General features: G+C 47.9%; 1 protein-coding gene across 1 annotated transcript; it reads left to right on the top strand.

The window, feature by feature from the left end:
• The first annotated feature begins 314 nt into the window (after positions 1–314).
• On the top strand, positions 315–17,908 carry MPL (MPL proto-oncogene, thrombopoietin receptor). The gene is made up of 12 exons (XM_023221348.2): positions 315–424; positions 596–728; positions 1,043–1,221; positions 1,778–2,076; positions 2,471–2,633; positions 2,890–3,016; positions 9,212–9,396; positions 9,559–9,701; positions 11,566–11,725; positions 11,983–12,079; positions 14,855–14,942; positions 15,146–17,908. Exons 1-12 carry the CDS (start codon positions 346–348, stop codon positions 15,398–15,400), a joined length of 1,908 nt encoding a protein of 635 aa, XP_023077116.1. The 5' UTR covers positions 315–345; the 3' UTR covers positions 15,401–17,908.
• Positions 17,909–19,641: the final 1,733 nt, after the last annotated feature.

The raw sequence follows: 19,641 nt of genomic DNA, 5'->3' as shown, positions 1-19,641 counted from the left end.
ACTCAGTAAAGTCTGCTATTCTGATGCTGTTATACCATTCTATAATCATTAACATAGATACAGAGGCTGACTTGCCTTTTGGTACACGGTCAAATATACAACCCCCATCTCCCTCCCACCAAAAGGCCTGTGTCCTCTCTTTCAAATTCCTCCTTCCCTCCTGCCCACTCTCCCTCCCCTGGCCCCTGGCCCCAGTGTGGTCTGGATGGGCCCCAGAGGGGCAGGGACAGGGACAGGACGTGGGGCTGTATCTGACAGGAACCTGAGGGGCTGGCCTGGGAGGGGATTGGGGCCCGGCTTCCTGAAGGGAGGATGGGCTAAGGCAGGCACACAGTGGCGGAGAAGATGCCCTCCTGGGCCCTCTTCATGGTCACCTCCTGCCTCCTCCTGGCCCCTCAAAACCTGGCCCAAGTCAGCAGCCAAGGTGAGGTGCACAGAGGGTGGAGATCACCTATGCCCAGGAAGAGGGAGCCCTGGGAGGTGATGCAAGGCCCTGGGAAGGGAGGTAGAGTAAGAGGCTCTCCTGCTGGTCCCCTCCTCTTCCACGTAAACATGCCTGGGAGGACCCAGGGCCAACTCACCAGCTGTTCCTTAGATGTCTCCTTGCTGGCCTCGGACTCAGAGCCCCTGAAGTGTTTCTCTCGAACATTTGAGGACCTCACTTGCTTCTGGGATGAGGAAGAGGCAGCACCCAGTGGGACAAACCAGCTGCTGTATGCCTACCCGGGGTAGGTGCTGGACTGTGCCCCACTCCCCACATATCTATCTGTCCCTGAACTTAGCTGAGTCCCACACCAGCAGCTTTCCTGCCCATCCGAGGATCACTCTGAATACAAGCCCTAAGTACCCAGTTTTTGAACAGATGTGCTTTGGATATATGTGGGCCCCAACTCCAGCCCTACATAACCCCTAATCCCACCTATCCCAGGCATTAAGAAGAAAAATGGCAGTACTAGAGACAAAAGTTGGGCATGAGCCCAGGTCGGGGTCCTCAGGGCTCTGCCTGGTGGCTGTGTAGGAGGGATCTCTGCTATGCCAACAGGGAGAAGCCCCGTGCCTGCCCCCTGAGTTCTCAGAGCTTGCCCCGCTTTGGAACCCGATACGTGTGCCAGTTTCCAGCCCAGGAAGAAGTGCGTCTCTTCTTTCCGCTGCACCTCTGGGTGAAGAATGTGTTCCTAAACCAGACTCGGATTCAGCGAGTCCTCTTTGTGGACAGTGTGGGTAAGAGCCATCCTCCCGTCACCCGGCCCCCTCCACTTGCTGCCCCCAGTCCAGCTCCTGGAATCAGACTTATCTGTGCCCTTCCAGCTCAGCACGGATACCCCTATTAACAGACCCCCGAGGCACCCCAAGACTCCCTTGTCATTCCTCCCAGCCTTGGCATCTAGAGCTAGAACTGCCCCACATATCATTTCACACCAGGGACACCCTGGTCCTCCCATCATCAACAAATCATTTATTCATCCATTCAAGAGTTACAGAATACCTACTGTGTGCCAGACACTGGGCTACGTGATGGGATATGGAGAAAAAGGGATCCCTGCTTCCAAGAAGCACTGAGTCTTGCTAGCCATCATACTGCAATGAAGTCACTGTTCTCATGAGGGAAGAACAGAATCAGGAGCCTCCCTAGCCTTCCCTCCAGGAGAATGACAGCCTACAATTTTTGAATCCAGAAGCTGCCCCAATTCAGCCCCCAGCACCCCTCTCTGCAGTCCAGAGGCTGAGCCATAGACTGTGGTACTCAGAGTTCTGATGTGCCCTGTCTCACCCTTAGGCCTGCCGGCTCCCCCCAGTATCATCAAGGCCATGGGTGGGAGCCAGCCAGGGGAACTTCAGATCAGCTGGGAGGCCCCAGCTCCAGAAATCAGTGATTTCCTGAGGTACGAACTCCGCTATGGCCCCAAAGGTCTCAAGAACTCCACTGGTCCCACGGTCATACAGTTGATCGCCACAGAAACCTGCTGCCCTGCTCTGCAGAGGCCACACTCAGCCTCTGCTCTGGACCAGTCTCCATGTGCTCAGCCCACAATGCCCTGGCAAGATGGACCACAGCAGACCTCCCCAACTAGAGAAGTATGCTGACCTTCTTCTGCCTCACCTCCTATCTCCTACCTTCAATCTTGCCCCAGGAAAGGACAGACCATACTTTGGGGATTCCAGACCTGGGTTCGTCCTTGGAGAGTTAGTATAGGCTCAGATATGAGCCATGTCCACTTAGGGGCTTCCTACTTTGGGTCATTCCCACTGATAAAAGTGAAGCCTTTCAGGCCTCCAAATTAATGGAGATTTCCCAACAAAACCCTGACCACCACCTGAAACCCACCAACTTGGCCCCTGATCTGTGTGTATATCTATTCAGCAAGGAGCTGAGCTCCTCTCCACAGGGATGATGTGCAAATATAAGGGTTGGAGGTTGTCTCAGCTGACAGGCAGACCTAGATTGTGAAGCTGGGATTTTCCTCCCAAGGCTTCAGCTCTGACAGCAGGGGGTGGAAGCTGCCTCATCTCAGGACTCCAGCCTGGCAACTCCTACTGGCTGCAGCTGCGCAGTGAACCTGATGGGATCTCCCTCGGTGGCTCCTGGGGATCCTGGTCCCTCCCTGTGACTGTGGACCTGCCTGGAGATGCAGGTGAGTCAACAAAGGAATAGGGAGATGGGGAGGAGATAAAAGAAGATCTCTAGGGAAGCCTGGGCTGGATCTGAAGCTCTGGGAACCAGGGTCCTTCCTGATGATCTCGAACTTGCCATTGGACAGGATGAACTATGTTCAGGGAAAGAAGAGAGAATAGGAGTCCATGTTCTAAGTTGTATGTGTAGAAATGATCCGAACACCCTATACAGTAGGGGCACACGGACCCTGATGGGACTTACTTCTTTGACTTTAGTGGCAATTGGACTGCAATGCTTTACCTTGGACCTGAAGAATGTTACCTGTCAATGGCAGCAAGAGGACCATGCTAGCTCCCAAGGTTTCTTCTACCACAGCAGGGCACGATGCTGCCCAAGAGACAGGTGAGAGCTGAACTGCTGATTGAGGTTGGTGTCATGGGAGTGAGCCACAGTCTTGCAGAAAAAAGGAAGAGAGTGTTCTTGGTCCTCTTCACTCTCCTCCCTTGTCCCAAAACCATACAGCTTTCAATGCTCTCTTATCTATTCTCTCATCCTCCAATCGATATTTTATCTTCTCAACCCCTCTCTGTTCCCATTGGGAATGCTTTGGTTTAGTTCAGCCTTAGTCATGTCACTGGGACCACTGCAACAGCCTACAGTCTAATTCACCTCCAATGTATTCCCCATGCTGCTAACAGAGTGACCTTTGTTAAGCTCAAACTGTGTATGACCTTTGTAAAGCTCTAACTTTGCATGGTCTCCCCCTACTCAAATATGTACTGCAATTTCTCATTATCAAAGCCATAAAAAATTTAGCCTGGCCTTCAAAGACTTCCACCAAGCACCTCATTAATTATTCATCCTCTCCATATCTAAATCTATAACCAAGTCGTATTGATTTTACCTATTAACTAACTCTACAATCTGCCCAATTGTCTATCACTGCCGTTATCCTCCTACAACTCATCATCAATTCTCTCTTCAGCTACTGAAAAGATGTAGTAACTGACCACCCTGAGTCTTCCAAGTAATTCTTCACACAGGTGCTGAAGGGAACTTTTTGTTTTGTTTTGAGACAGAGTCTCACTCTGTTGCCCAGGCTGGAGTGCAATAGCACAATCTTGGCTCACTGCAACCTCCACCTCCTGGGATCAAGTGATTCTCCTGCCTCAGCCTCCCATGTAGCTGGGATTACAGGCATGTGCCACCACACCCCATTAATTTTTTTTTGTATTTAGTAGAGAGGGGGCTTCACCATGTTGGTCAGGCTGATCTCGAACTCCTGACCTCAGGTGATCCACCTGCCTCAGTCTCCCAAAGTGCTGGGATTACAGGTGTGAGCCACCGTTCCTGGCCTGAAGGGATCTTTTAAAAGTGCAAAAATGAACATAACACTCTCTGCTTAAAAATCTTCAATAGTGGCCGGGCGCGGTGGCTCAAGCCTGTAATCCCAGCACTTTGGGAGGCCGAGACGGGTGGATCACGAGGTCAGGAGATCGAGACCATCCTGGCGAACACGGTGAAACCCCGTCTCTACTAAAAAAATACAAAAAACTAGCCGGGTGAGGTGGCGGGCACCTATAGTCCCAGCTACTTGGGAGGCTGGGGCAGGAGAATGGCATGAACCCAGGAGGCGGAGCTTGCAGTGAGCTGAGATCCGGCCACTGTACTCCAGCCTGGGCGACAGAGCGAGACTCTGTCTCAAAAAAAAAAAAAATCTTCAATAGCTTTCCACTAGTCTTAGGATAAAAACAAAAAAACCTCTATCATGGACTTGAAAAGTTCTGAGACTCAGACCCTACCTAACTCTTCAGCTTCATCTTGTGCTATGCTGCCCTTTGATCCCCATGTTCCGGCACGGGCCTTCTGTGGTCCACTCATATCTAGCATATTCCCTCCTGCTCTAGGTCTTTACACTGCTGTTTACCCAGCCCTCCTGTCTTTACTTAACCTCTACTTACCCTCCAAATCTCAACTCAAGCATCACTCTCTTAGGGACCCTCCCCTGGCCTTCTTTATACATTCTTGTTGTACCATGTACTGCTCCATTTTTTTTTTTTTTCTTTTGAGACAGAGTCTCGCTCTGTTGCCCAGGCTGGAGTGCAGTGGTGCGATCTCGGCTCGCTGCAAGCCCCACCTCCTGGGTTCATGCCATTCTGCTGCCTCAGCCTCCCAAGTAGCTGGGACTACAGGCGCCTGCTACCATGCTTGGCTAATTTTTTGTATTTTTAGGAGAGACGCGGTTTCACCGTGTTAGCCAGAATGGTCTCAATCTGACCTTGTGATCCACCCTCCTCGGCCTCCCAAAGTGCTGGGATTACAGGCATGAGCCACCGCACCCGGCCATACCTCTCCTTCTTGAGTACTTATCATAGTCACACTTTTATATTTACACTTTATATGATTATTTGGTTGACAATAAAAATCTCGCTGGCTCACACCTGTAATCCCAGCACTTTGGGAGGCTAAGGTGTGAAGATCACTTGAGGCCAGGAGTTTGAGACCAGCCTAGACAACATGGTGAGACTTCGTCTCTACAAAATTTCTTTTTTTTTAATTAGCCAGGCATGGTAGCATGTGCCTGTATTCCTAGCTACTTGGGAGGCTAAGGTGGGAGGATGGCGTGAGCCTAGGAGTTTGAGGTTACCGTGAGCTATGATTGCACCACTGGACTCCAGCCTGGGCAACAGATCAAGATTTTGTCTACAACAAAACAATCTCTTAGATCTCCAATTGAGAAAGTCTGATCTTGATCAAATATGATCCATGAGGGCAAGATCAATGTCTGTTTTTATTCACCAATATACTGTCATCTACCAATACTAGGTGCCCAGTAAAAAATTGTTGAACTAATGAATAATGAAAAAAAACACTATTAACTATTTAAATATATTCTTCCAGTTTTTTCTATGTATTTACATACATCTATATACAACATTTACATTTTATTATTTTTGAGATAGGGTCTTGCTCCGTTGCCCAGGCTGGAGTACAGTGGCGTGATTATGGCTTACTGCAGCCTTGACCTCCCAGGCTCAAGCGATTCTCCCACCTGAGCCTCCTGATTAGCTAGGACTACAGGCATTTTCTTTCTTTTTTTTTAAAGTGGAGACAAAGTCTCCCTATGTTGCCGAGACTGGTCTGAAACTCCTGAGCTCAAGCAATCCTCCCGTCTCAGCCCTGCTACCACACCTAGCCTAATATTTAATTTTTTTTTTTTTTTTTGAGACGGAGTCTCGCTCTGTTGCCCAGGCTGGAGTGCAGTGGTGCAATCTCAGCTCACTGCAACCTCCACCTCCTGGGTTCAAGTGATTCTCCTGCCTCAGCCTCCCAAGTAGCCGGAATTACAGACATGCACCACCACGCCCGGCTAATTTTTTGTATTTTTAGTGGAGACGGGGTTTCATCATGTTAGCCAGGCTGGTCTTGAACTCTTGACCTCAAGTGATCCACCCACCTCAGCCTCCCAAAGTGCTGGGATTACAGGCATAAGCCACCACACCCAGCCTAATATTTAATTTTTCAATATAAATTGGATTACATTATATATGTAGTTTACCTTTTTGCTTAAAAACATGTCTCAGAGATCATTACAAAAAGATGTACCTCATTCTTTTTAATCACTGCATAGATATCCATAGGATAGAGATGCCTGAGTGGACTAAAGAGTAGCAAAACTGAAGTCATCATTTCCTCTATCAAAACTTGCTTTTCCTGCCGGGCACAGTGGCTCACACCTGTAATCCCAGCACTTTGGGAGGCTGAGGTGGGTGGATCATTTGAGGTCAGCAGTTGGAAATCAGCCTGGACAACATGGTGAAACCTCATCTCTACTAAAAATACAAAAATTAGCCGGGCGTGGTGGCACATGCCTGTAGTCCCAGCTTCTTGGGAGGCTGAGGCAGGAAAAATGCTTGAACCAGGGAAGCGGAGGTTGCACTGAGCTAAGTTCATGCCACTGCACTCCAGCCTGGGCGACAGAGAGAAGACTCCTTCTCAAAAAAAAAAAATTTTTTTTTTAAATTGCTTTTTCTTTATTGTCCCCGATCCTACCACGAACTCAGTTTTCCTGGACTGAAAAACAGAAATCATCCTGGACTTCTCTCATTCCTATACCCTCCAGGCCTAACCAGAAATAGTCTCGTCATTTTCACCTTTTCAATATTTCTTCAGTCGTCTCTTTCCCTCTATCACTGCCGCTACTCTATTTTCATATCCTCATCACTTAGCACATGAAAAACTACAAGAGTGTCATAATGGATTTCTCTGCTTCTAGTCGGCCCTCACAAATTCTTTCTACAGACTGTAGTTAGAATGATCCTCCTAAAGTACAAAGCTAGTTTAAGCACTTCCCTGCTTAAAATCCTTAAATGTCTACATAACTACTACAAAGTTAGCAGTAATTCAAGTTCAAGCTCCCCAGAAAGGCCATAAGGCCATCCGTGACATGGTCTGCAGTCTCACGTTTACCACTTACCACCAGGCCCTTTATGCGAAAACCATCTGCACCACTTAGGATCTCCCCCAAAGCACCACGCTCTCTTATCTATGCACAACCATGTGCCTGGGATGCCTATTTGTCCCTTTTGCCTATCCTATTTTTAGTCCAAAACTCAGTCTAAACATCACCTTAACCAGGAAGCATTCCCTGACCCTCCTAGTCTGGGTTGGATGCTCCCCTTTGATGCTCCCAAGCCAGTCTATGCACATCACAGAAAAATAGCATGTTTGTTTTTCTGTCTTTCCCACTGAAATTAGAGCTCTTTGAAGCTTATTCCTCTATGCACTCATAGGGCCTGGCACAGTACCAATTGGCACATAGTATAAATTATTTGTTGATTAAATGGGTAAACATACCCATTTTAGTGATGGTGAGCCACTTAGGGGTTATAATCAAGAGGGAGACATGATTCAATTGTTCAATAAAGAATTATTGAGGGTGACTTTGTACAAGGCACTGGGGATAAATAGTACAACAAATAAAATGGAAAAGGGGCCAGGCTCAGTGGCTCACACCTATAATCCCAGCACTTTGGGAGGCCAAGGTGGGCAGATCACTTGAGGTCAGGAGTTCGAGATGAGCCTGGCCAACATGGTGAAACCCCATCTCTACTAAAAATACAGAAATTAGCCAGGTGTGGTGGTAGGTGCCTGTAATCCCAGCTACTCAGGAGGCTGAGGCAGGAGAATCGCCTGGACCCAGGAGGCAGAGGCTGCAGTGAGCTGAGATCGCACCACTGCACTCCAGCCTGGGCAACAAAGCGAGACTGTCTCAAAACACTTTTAAAAAGAAATAAAATGGAAAAGGTTCCAGCATTGTTGGGGCTTACATTAGTAGAGGGGAGGGGAAAAGGAGGGGGAGACAAGTAAGTAAAGAAATAAAGGAACAAAGTTATAATAGAGACTAAAGGGGGGCGTGTGGTGGGTGGGGGGGTGGGTACTGCTAATTTAGACTGAGTGGCCAGGAAAAGCCTCACCAGGGAGGTGACAGATAAGCCGAGATCTAAATGGCAAGAAAGAATGAGTCACATGAAGACCTGCAGTCAGAGCAATCCAGGGCAAAGGCAAAGTGCAAAGATAGCACATTCGGCATATCTGCAGCACAGAAAGAAGGCCTGTGTGGATAAAGGGTGATAAACTGGCATGAGAATCATAAGAGATGAGAATGGTGAGGCAAGGAGAAACCAAATCACAGACTCCCATAGGCCTGGTAAAGAGTTTGGGTTTTATTCAAAGTGGGATGAAGAGCTGCTAAAGGATTTTAAGCAGTAAACGATGACAATTTGATTTACATTTTTAAAAGATGTTTCTCTGTGAATAAATACATGAGAGTAGAAGCAGAATCACCAGTTAGAAATTTGCCTTAATCCAAGCAAGGAATAATAGTGGCTTCATCTAACACAGCAGTGGTAAAGATCAAAATCAATAGATTTGTGACATTATATTCTGTACATTATCACATCAACATTTGTGGAAACAAATTCTGGTAGCCATGTGGAGAACAACTTGAAGGTAGTGGCAAAAACAAAAGCAGAAAAGCCAGTTAGGAGACTATTGTAATAATCTAATAGCAAAATAACACATAGGGGAGAGTAGGAGGAATGACGTATGAGAACACGTTAAAAATATAGGATATTTTTCTCCAGAAAGATGAGGGTTCTTTAATCTTTGAAACAATCCTGTGAGGTTGGTATCATTAACTCATTTTGCAAATAGAAGGAAACTGGAGCAGAAATAAACCAAGTAATTTGCCCAAAGTTATACAAAGGTAAGCCAAGACCTGAACTCTTGGTGAAAACCCATGCTGTTTTCACATATCATGCTATGTCTTTCCTCAAAGGGAAGAGGCCAGACACCAAAGCTGACTTCAGAAACCATCATGGCAAAATAGCAAAAACAAATGATCAAATGAACAAAGGAAAAAAAAAAAAAAAAGAAAACATCATGGCATACAGACAGAGGGAAAGCTCTAGAGGCTCCTCGAAGGAAGGAGTTAGATGATAATCCCTGCAGGCCATCATTCTTGTGGGATGGGAAGCCTTGGGATTAGTCTCTGGGGCAGGCCTGATTCAATGACTCTGTGGGGCTGGGTCTTAGGTACCCCATCTGGGAGGACTGTGAAGAGGAAGAGAAAACAGATCCAGGATTACAGACCCCACAGTTCTCTCGCTGCCACTTCAAGTCACGAAATGACAGCATTATTCACATCCTTGTGGAGGTGACCACAGCCCGGGGTGCTGTTCACAGTTACCTGGGCTCCCCTTTCTGGATCCACCAGGCTGGTAAGAACTTTCTTCCCCATTCTTCCCACATAGTTCCCAGCCCCACTGAATCTGACCCTGTGCCCAGGATCCCCAACTCTGACCCTTCTGAGCAATGGTTCTGGTGGCACGACACCTCGTACACAGAAGGACTTAAGCTGCTCCCTGCTGACATCCCTGTAGTGCGCCTCCCCACCCCAAACTTGCACTGGAGGGAGATCTCCAGCGGGCATCTGGAATTGGAGTGGCAGCACCCATCGTCCTGGGCAGCCCAAGAGACCTGCTATCAACTCCGATACACAGGAGAAGGCCATCAGGACTGGAAGGTATGGTCAAGCAACAAATGCCCACAGACCTCACTACGCAGGGGATCCCTGGAGTTGGCCATGCCTGTTAGCAGGAGTGAAAGTGTCTATGTATCCAGTCTCTGCTAGTATACCTATGTTTATCAGATTCAACTGGTATCTTAGTCTCTTCTGAGTATCCGATACCTCTGGCTACTCCTACTTAACATTTCTCTTCCCTTTGTCTTTGGGATATCAGTCTTCCCCGATTTTCCTCCTACCTCTCTGACTGAACTTTCTCACTCTCCTCTCCTGTCTCCTCCTTGCCAGCCTTCCACAAAATGCTGTGCTTCCTAGAGTCTCATCCTAGGCTCTTTTCTCCTCTGATAAAAAAAAAAAAATCTTCTCCCCAGGTGAGTGCTTCAACTCCATGGTTTCAATGGCCATACATTACAATCGCAATTTCACCATTCTAATTCCCATATGGAAAGGAATTTACAAACCACAGGCAAATTACCAAAACGTTTGAAGTCTGTTTCCTCATTGGTGAAATGGGGATGAAGCTATCTACCTTATGGAGTTATAGTAAAAATTAAATACTATATCTAAATACTGGCATAAGGAAGGTGCCCAATATACGTTACTTAAATATTAGTTTGTCAACTTTTATTCTCATTTGCCACACATATATACAACTATGTGCAACATCTTATGGTTCCACCAAAACTTTCTCCCCCTGGACATTTCAGACTCAGTCTATCCAGAATGGAACTCCTCTTCCTCCTGAAGCTTTACTTTTTTATTGTGATAAAACTTACGTACAACAAAGTGTACAAATAGTCTGTACATGTGTATACATCCATGTAACCATAACCAGGATCAAGACATAAATTATTTCCAGCACCTCAGAAGCTCCCAATGCCCCGCCACCAAAGGTAATCACCATCCTGACATTACCATTGATTCATCTGGACTGTTGTTGAACTCTATAAAATGGAACTCTAAAGTATATCTTCCTCAAACTTACTTCTCTTCTGTTTCCTGTCTCTGACAATGGCACCACTACTTACCCAGTACCCAAGCTTGGAAGCACCCTTGACTCTTCTTGCTCTTCCCTTATCCCTTCCCCTTACTCATCAACAACTAAGTTGATGGCAATAATGTACTAACAGTCCTCAAATTCCTACCAGGATTGCCTTAGCCTTATCTGTGACCATCCAGCCTTGTCATCCAGGCTTTTAGCACACTAAACTACTCTGTGGCACAAAACCAAGCATTAAATGCTTCTCTGGACTTCCATGGTGCCTTGCACTAATTAATTGTTGTGATTATTTACCTGTTTGGATGTCTCCCTCATTAGACATGTAGGAGACGATGCTTTATTGCTTTCTCCCCAGTGCTTACTTAACCCAATGTTTGAAGTATCACACAGTTCATAAATGTTTGCTGTCTTCCTGCTTGTACACATGATGCTTGTACCCCAGCGCCTAACGCAAATCTGGCATCCTCCGCAGCATGAGTATTATTTGTGGCATGGTCAATGTGACTCTGAATATATCTGTTTCTGGGGGTGTCCATCGACCGACCTGGAGTTGTGAGAGCACACGGCAGGGTGTGTGTGTACCGGGATCCTTGCCGAGGGTGTACCTGGGTGTTGGTGTTAGGATACGTAGCTCTCTGAGGTGAGGTCTGGCGCCTTTCTCTCGGGCAGAGCGTGATCCTGTTGGGGAGAAGCTCTCGGTTAGGGCGCTCTATCCTGTTTCTGCCGGGAAGCGTGTTTTATGCCGGTGGGGCTCTTTGTGGGGATCTCCGACAGCCTGGGGATTCGGAGCTGTAGGATTTGGGTCAAACAGACGTCAGGCTGTCGAAGCCCCGACGCCGGGCCACTGCACACTTCTTTGTGCAGGTGCTGGAGCCGCCTCTCGGGGCCCGAGGAGGGACCCTGGAGCTGCGCCCGCGATCTCGCTACCGTTTACAGCTGCGCGCCAGGCTCAATGGCCCCACCTACCAAGGTCCCTGGAGCTCGTGGTCGGACCCAGCTAGGGTGGAGACCGCCACTGAGACCGGTGAGGCAGGCCCCGGCAGCGCCAAAGCCGCACAGCGCCTGCGCCAGGGACGGGGCGCCGGGTGCGGGAGGGACGTGGCGTCGGAGGCGGGAGGGGCGGGGCTCGGAGAGGGGCGGGGCCCTGGCCGCACGGGTCGACGGCTGCGCGGGTGCCCGCAGTGCCCAGGGCGGCGAGGCGCGGGGCCAGAGCAGGGGCTGGCGGACTGAGGGCGGGGCTCAGGCCCGGTGGGCCGAGGTCTGACCCTTTTTGTCTCCTAGCCTGGATCTCCTTGGTGACCGCTCTGCTCTTAGTGCTGGGCCTCAGCGCCGTCCTGGGCCTGCTGCTGCTGAGGTGGCAGTTTCCTGCACACTACAGGTACCACCCCCGCCAGGCAGGAGACTGGTGGTGGACCGGGCGGAACCGGAGGCCTCTAAACAGGCATTCTCGGTTCGCTCTGTGACCCCAGATCTGCGGTCACCGCCCATGCGCACCTACAGCTTCGCCGCTTCCTGCACGTCTCCTCTGGGACTCGCCGCTACTCCTTACACTCTAACAAGCCCACTATACCGCACCCCTCGAACAGCTCCGCCTCCTGCTGCTCACCTTGGCGACTAGGCCACCGTCCACCCTTCAGCCAAACTGCCCACTCCACCCCCATCCAATTGGCCATCAGGTCCCACCTCCTAAACCTAGTCCAAACAATGGCCCCCTTTCTCTAGCCCTACGGACACGACCTGACTCACTGAAACAGAACCTCTTCCCCCTCCTATCTAGCCTCACACAGCCACCAGAATAATCTTTCTAAAATGCGCACATGAACCTATCAATTCCCTCCTTAAATCCCTTTAATAGCTCCCAGGATATAGTCCAGGCTCCCTATGATGACAAGCGAGGCTCTGCAAAATCGACCCCTGCCAGCAAGCACTTCAGCCTCTTCTACCCTGTGCATCATCAGCCTTTCCAAACTGGTTTTCTCAACAAGTCAGGTTTTACTTCTCGGTGCCTTTGCACATAATGTCCCCTCTGCCTGAAATAGCCTCCCTGTCTGACTAAACCCATTCATCTGTAAATAACTTTCTTCACCAACTCATAAGAAACCTTTCCTGACCCTCCCCCGTTTGGCCGCTGCTTTGTGCTCCAATACAGTGCCAGTAGTGTTTTACTGTGTTTATTTCTTTATATATCTTCCCTATTATACCTTACTTGGTCATCTTTAAATCCTTAGCACAGTGCCTGCCAAAAAGCAGGCCCTTAAATAAATGTTATTAATGAGTGACTCATTTATGTGGGAAGACGAAGGCTGAGGAGAAATGCCATTGGAGGCTATAAACATGAAGGGTAGAATGCATCCCACCTCCGTCCTTCATCTGCTGCTTCTTGAAGACTTAGCTCAGAAGTCAGCTCCTCCAGATGGTGTCTTTTGATGGTCCTGGGTTGGTTCAGGTGCCACTCTCGTGGGCTACCATCTCCCTCTGAACATACCTCTCTTTGAACTTTTAATCTGCCCATATGTATGAGCAGACTGAAAGGTAGCCTCCATGAAGGTAGCCAGATCCAACAAAAAAGTTGGAGAAGTAGGAGGAGGTGGTCTGCTGAGAAGGCATACTCAGTTCCTTTTCCCCAATTTACCAGGTAAGTGACACCTCCTCCTCTGGAGAGATATGAGAGAACCTGAAATGTTCTGCTGACGTCCCTCCACATGGAAATATGAGGCTAAAGAATTGAGGTTCTGGCCGGGCGCGGTGGCTCACGCCTGTAATCCCAGCATTTTGGGAGGCCAAGGCAGGCGGATCACAAGGTCAGGAGATTGAGACCATCCTGGCTAACACGGTGAAACCCCGTCTCTATTAAAAATACAAAAAAACTAGACAGGCGTGGTGGTGGGTGCCTGTAGTCCCAGCTAGGCAAGAGAATGACGTGAACCTGAGAGGCGGAGCTTGCAGTGAGCGGAGATGGCGCCACTACGCTCCAGCCTGGGTGACAGAGCAAGACTCCGTCTCAAAAAAAAAGAATTGAGGTTCCTCCAACACACCTTAATCCATATTCTTCCCAGATAACTTACTAATAAGCTCCACTGGTTTTATTCATTCATTCATTCATTCAGCTAATTTACTGAGCACATACTACGGGTCAGACACTATTCTACACCCTAGAAATATAGGAGTGAATAAATAGACAAACTCTCTGTTCTCGGGGACCATATGTTCTAGTGGGGTGAGACAGACAAAAAGAAATATATGTAACAATACAATAAATGTACAACAAGTCAAGTGCTATAAAGAAAAATTAAGTACAGCAGGAGATAGCCTGTCATGGGGAAAGGAAGTGGTACTACAGTGGTCCCCTCTTATCCACAGTTTCACTTTTTGTGGTTTCAGTTACACGCGGTCAATTAAGGTCCGAAAAAAATTAAATGGAAAATTCCAGAAATAAACAATTCACGTATTTTAAATTGTAAGTAACATGATGAAATCTCTTGCCACGCCGCTCTGTCCCACCCGGGATGTAAATCATCCCTTTGTCCAGCATCTCCACGCTGTATATGCTCTCTGCCGCACAGTCACTTAGCAGCTATCTTGCTTATCAGATTGACTCGTTGAGGTATTGCAGTGCTATGTTCAAGTAACCCTTATTTTAGTTAATAATGGCCCCAAAGAACAAGAGTAGTGATGTTGGCACATTATTATGCTTGTTCTATTTTATTATTAGTCATTGTTAATCTCTTACTGTGCCTAATTTATAAACTTTATCATAGGTATGTACGTATAGAAAAAACATCTGCTGGGAGTCTTGAAACATATCCCCTGCAGATAAAGGGGGACTACTGTGTTTCAGGCAGGGTAGTCAGGGATGACATTTGAACAGAGGCCCACAATGAGGTGAGGGAATGAATCCAGTGTTCCAGACAGAACAAACATTGGAATGTTTGAGGGAACTGCAGCACCCTTTGTTGAACCTGCCCACCACTGACTTCCCTCCCCTACCTGAGGTTTTCTTCTTACTCTACTCCCTTGCCTGACTTTGTTGCCTTGACCATGCTGTTATCTCTCCAAGTCTTACTCCCTGGCCTCACTGCTCCCCCACCCCAACTGCTCTCCTCCTCCACACCAATTTACTGCCATGGCTCAATCTGCTTCTCTTCTCCCCCAGGAGACTGAGGCATGCCCTGTGGCCCTCACTTCCAGATCTGCACCGAGTCCTAGGCCAATACCTTAGGGACACTGCAGCCCTGAGTCCGGTGAGTGAGGTTCCCTCCCCTGTGCCCACCACCAACCCTGCCTGGTACTGGATCTTTGCCCCAACAACACAACTTGTTCAAGGTCCTTGCCCTACCAGCGTGCCATACCCCAGCACTACCCCAGCCGTTCTCCTTCCTGTACAGTCCAGCCCCTCCTCCCACAGGATCTGCTCTAATCCAATGCCTCTCCTCATCTCTCCCAGCCCAAGGCCACAGTCTCAGATACCTGTGAAGAAGTGGAACCCAGCCTCCTTGAAATCCTCCCCAAGTCCTCAGAGAGGACTCCTTTGCCCCTGTGTTCCTCCCAGTCCCAGATGGACTACCGAAGATTGCAGCCTTCTTGCCTGGGGACCATGCCCCTGTCTGTGTGCCCACCCATGGCTGAATCAGGGTCCCGCTGTACCACCCACATTGCCAACCATTCCTACCTACCACTAAGCTATTGGCAGCAGCCTTGAGGACAGGCTCCGCACTCCCAGTTCCCTGGACAGAGCTAAACCCTCAAGACATCTCTGTGAACTTCCATACCCTACCCCCACAACACAAGTACCCCAGAGCTCACCTCCATCCCCTTCTGTCTGCCCTCATAATTAGGCTTCATAGCACTGATCTTACTCTACTGCTGCTGACATAAAACCAGGACCCTTTCTCCACAGGCAGGCTCATTTCACTAAGCTCTTCTTTTACTTTCTCTCTCCTCCTTAATGCCACACACCTTGAAAACAAGCCTTCACTTCCCCACACTCCCCATTTACTCTTCAGACTACTTCAATTAGTTCCCCTACTACACTTTGCTAGTAAAACTGCCCAGGCAAAGTACACCTCAAATCTTCTAATTCCAAGATCCAACAGGATCTCATTAATCATCAGTTCCTTTGATCTCTCTGTGAGATTTGTCATGGCTGACTACTCACTTTTCCTTTAAATTCTTTCCTACCTTGGTCCTGCCTCTTTGAGTAGACTAGTAGTTTTTTTTGTTTGTTTGAGATAGGATCTCACTCTGTCACCCAGGCTGGAGTGCAATGGCGCGATCTCAGCTTACTGCAACCTCCACCTCCTGGGTTCAAGCAATTCTTGTGTCTTGGCCTCCCTAGTAGTTGGGATTACAGGTGCACATCACCACACACAGCTAATTTTTTTTTTTTTTCCGAGGCGGAGTCTCACTCTGTCGCCAGACTGGAGTGCAGTGGCGTGATCTCGGCTCACTGCAACCTCCACCTCCCAGATTCAAGCAGTTCTGCCTCAGCCTCCCAAGTAGCCAGGATACAGGCGCCTGCCACCACACCTGACTAACTATTTTGTATTTTTAGTAGAGATGGGGTTTTGCCACATTGGCCAGGATGCTCTCAATATCCTGACCTCATGATCCGCCTGCCTCAGCCTCCCAAAGTGCTGGGATAACAAGTGTGACCCACCGCGCCCAGCCCCAGCTAATTTTCGTATTTTTAGTAGAGACAGGGTTTTGCCATGTTGCCCAGGCTGCTCTTGAACTCCTAACCTCGGGTGATCCACCCACCTTGGCCTCCCAAAGTAATGGGATTATAGGCATGAGCCACTGCGCCCAGCTGAGTGTACTAGTAGTTAAGAGAATAAACTAGATCTAGAATCAGAGCTGGATTGAATTCCTGTCCTTCACATTTGCTAGCTGTGCAACCTTGGGCACATAACTTAATGTCTTTGAGCCTTAGTTTTTTTCATCTATAAAACAGGGATAATAACAGCACCCCACAGAGTTGTGATGAGGATTGAAGTAATCTAAGTAAAACACAGTACCTAGGACATAGTAAATGATTAATATATCTGAACTACTCTGGTAATTATTCCTTCTTACTCTCTTCTAGCATTTCTTCCAATTATTACAGTCCTTCAAGATTCCATTTCTTAACAGAGTCTCCAATCCCATCTATTCTCTGCCTTTACTATATGTTGACCATTCCAAAGTTCTTATCTCTAGCTCAGACGTCTACTACAGCACTGTGATGCTTTATGCAACTAACTGTTTACATGTCTGTCCCCTGCTACTAGATTGTGAGCTCCTTGAGGGAAAAGACCATGATTTATTTGTCCTTTTCCCCCAGCACCTAGAGTAGTGCTTGCTGCATGATAGTAGGCCTTCAATAAATTTTCTCTAAATGAATGAAATCTTTCTGGGCAAGGTTACCTTAATCCCATGCCAGCTGTTCTCATCCTCTAAACCATTCACAGGCAGTAGTAAATGTGCTCAGACCGCTCTGGTTATGGACTCTCCTAACACATTCTAATTCTCAAACAAATGGTTTTGTTGTCATTGTTGTTTTTTGTTGGCTCCAAACATACCCACTGTATCAGTCAGGGTCTTGGCAGAAATAGATGACACACTCAAATTGGGTAATATGATGAGAGTGTAATAAAGGGCAAACAGTATTTACAAAGATGAGGGCAAGATTTGGGAAAACCATCAAGGAATAGTGCAAGTGCCTCTGAGGCTAACAACAACAAGGTGCTGGCACTAGCCCTAGGCATCAAGGGGTAAGGGAGGGAGTGGCTCCCAGATCACCAGAGAGTAGCTGTAAGACAGGGCTGCCTGGAAGGAGTCATGGCCTTTCTTTGGTGGAGGGATGTGGCCAGCCTATGGGCAGGTGGCAATGAGAGAGCCAGGGAGATAGACAGCTCAATTTCATGCTCCTCCCATTCCAGTCTTGGGTCCCTAGGAGTAAAGTCAGAGCCTTTCACATGGCTGGGGAGGAATTATGGAGATTGGGTATACTGGATGTCATCCATTTGTCCCACCCAGACCTATTCTCCATTGTTCTGCATCTTGTCCTATGCTTAGCAAGGCTGATTCATATGGCCTGCATCAAAATCAAAGCATTCTCTCGGGCTTTGGTTTCTGCTTGGGTTCCAACAATGGGAGGATATTATGGATTGAATGATATTCTCCTCCTCTCCCTCAAATTCACATGTTAAAGTCTTCTTCTTCTTTTTTTTTGGCCAGGCGCGGTGGCACACACTTGTAATCCCAGCTACTTGGGAGGCTGAGGCACCAAATCACTTGAAACTGGGAGGCAGAGATTACAGTGAGCCAAGACCATACCACAAAAAAAGACAAAAGTCTTTATTTTTTTTTTTTTTTGAGAAAGGTCTTCACTCTGTCTCTGCTGGAATGCAGTGGTGTGGTCATGGCTCACTGCAGCCTCAAACTCCTGGTCTCAAGCAACCCTCCCACCTCAGCCTCCCAAGTAGCTGGGACTACTAGACTTACAGGTGTGCACCACCAACTTGGCTAATGTTTTCTGGTTTTTTTTTGTTTGTTTGTTTTTTTTTTTTTTTTTTGATGGAGTCTCGCTCTGTCACCCAGGCTGGAGTGCAGTGGCGTGATCTCAGCCTACTGCAAGCTCAGCCTCCCGGGTTCATGCCATTCTCCTGCCTCAGCCTCCCAAGTAGCTGGGATGACAGGCACCTGCCACCATGCCCGGCTAATTTTTAAAATATTTTTAGTAGGACGGGGTTTCACCATGTTAGCTAGGATGGTCTCAATCTCCTGATCTGGTGATCTGCCCGCCTCAGCCTCCCAAAATGCTGGGATTACAGGCATGAGCCACCTCACAGGCCTGTTTTCTGTATTTTTTTAGAGACAGGGTGATACTATGTTGCCCAGACTGGTCCCTAACTCTTGGGCTCAAGCAGTCCTCTGGCCTTGGCCTTCCAAAGTGCTGGGATTACAAGTGTAAGCCACCACACCAAGCCAGATGTTGAAGTCTTAACTCCCAGTACTTCAAATATCACCTTATTAGGAAATAGGGTCATTGCAGATATAATTAGTTAAGATGAGGTCAGGGCCCCAATTCAATGTGATTGGTATTCTTATAAAAAGAGAAAATTGGACACACATACACAAAGAAAGCCAAGTGAAGATGAAGGCAGAGAACAGGGTGATTCTTCTACAAGCCAAGGAATGACAAAGATTGCTGGCAAACCACCACCAGAAGCCAGGGGAGAGGCATGGAACAGATTCTTCCTCACAGTTCTCACACAACTCTCATGACACCTTGATCTGGAACTTCCAGCCTCCAGAATTGTGAGACAGCCAATTTCTGTCATTTAAGTCAGTTTGTGGTACATTTTAAGCCAGTTTGTGGTACTTTATTACAGTAACTTTAGCAAACGAATACAGAGGATATCAGGGGATGGGCTACACAAGTCGCCTATGCTTGCCGGCTTCCTGTTCTCCCTATTTCATTCTTTCTGCAACTCCTCCAAAATGGATCTCAGGCCACCCACTTTCCTGATCCTGCTCTCTCCAAAGTCATCGGGGATTTGATTTTCAATGGACAAATCTGACCCTTTCTGTCATCATTTCACTTGACTACTTTACATCATATTAGAGTATCTCCCACTTCAAGATCCATGTCTGGATAATTTCCATTGCCTTCATTCATTCCTTTATTATTATTATTTTAAGACAAAATCTCCCTCTGTCACCCAGGCTAGAGTGCAGTGGCGTGATCTCGCTCACTACAACCTCTGCCTCCCAGGTTCAAGGGATTCCCCTGCCTCTGCCTCCCGAGTAGCTGGGATTACAGGCATGCACCACCGCACCTGGCTAATTTTGTACTTTATTAGTAGAGACAGGGTTTCGCCACATTGGCCAGACTGGTCTTGAACTACTGACCTCAAGTGATCTGCCCGCCTCGGCCTCCCAAAGTGCTGGGATTACAGG

Source organism: Piliocolobus tephrosceles, chromosome 1 (genome assembly GCF_002776525.5).
Source record: "Piliocolobus tephrosceles isolate RC106 chromosome 1, ASM277652v3, whole genome shotgun sequence".
Lineage (NCBI taxonomy): Eukaryota > Metazoa > Chordata > Mammalia > Primates > Cercopithecidae > Piliocolobus > Piliocolobus tephrosceles.
Note: the sequence above shows the minus strand (reverse complement) of the source record. Positions and strands in the feature narration are given on the sequence as shown.

What these genes read in the sequence shown, in the direction of transcription:
- MPL (XM_023221348.2), top strand. Translation starts at nt 346, where the DNA reads ATGCCCTCCTGGGCCCTCTTCATGGTCACCTCCTGCCTCCTCCTGGCC. An exon ending in CGATGCTGCCCAAGAGACAG is followed by an intron (nt 3,017 to 9,211) that starts GTGAGAGCTGAA and finishes GCTGGGTCTTAG; the next exon opens with GTACCCCATCTGGGAGGACT. An exon ending in TTTCTGGATCCACCAGGCTG is followed by an intron (nt 9,397 to 9,558) that starts GTAAGAACTTTC and finishes ACATCCCTGTAG; the next exon opens with TGCGCCTCCCCACCCCAAAC.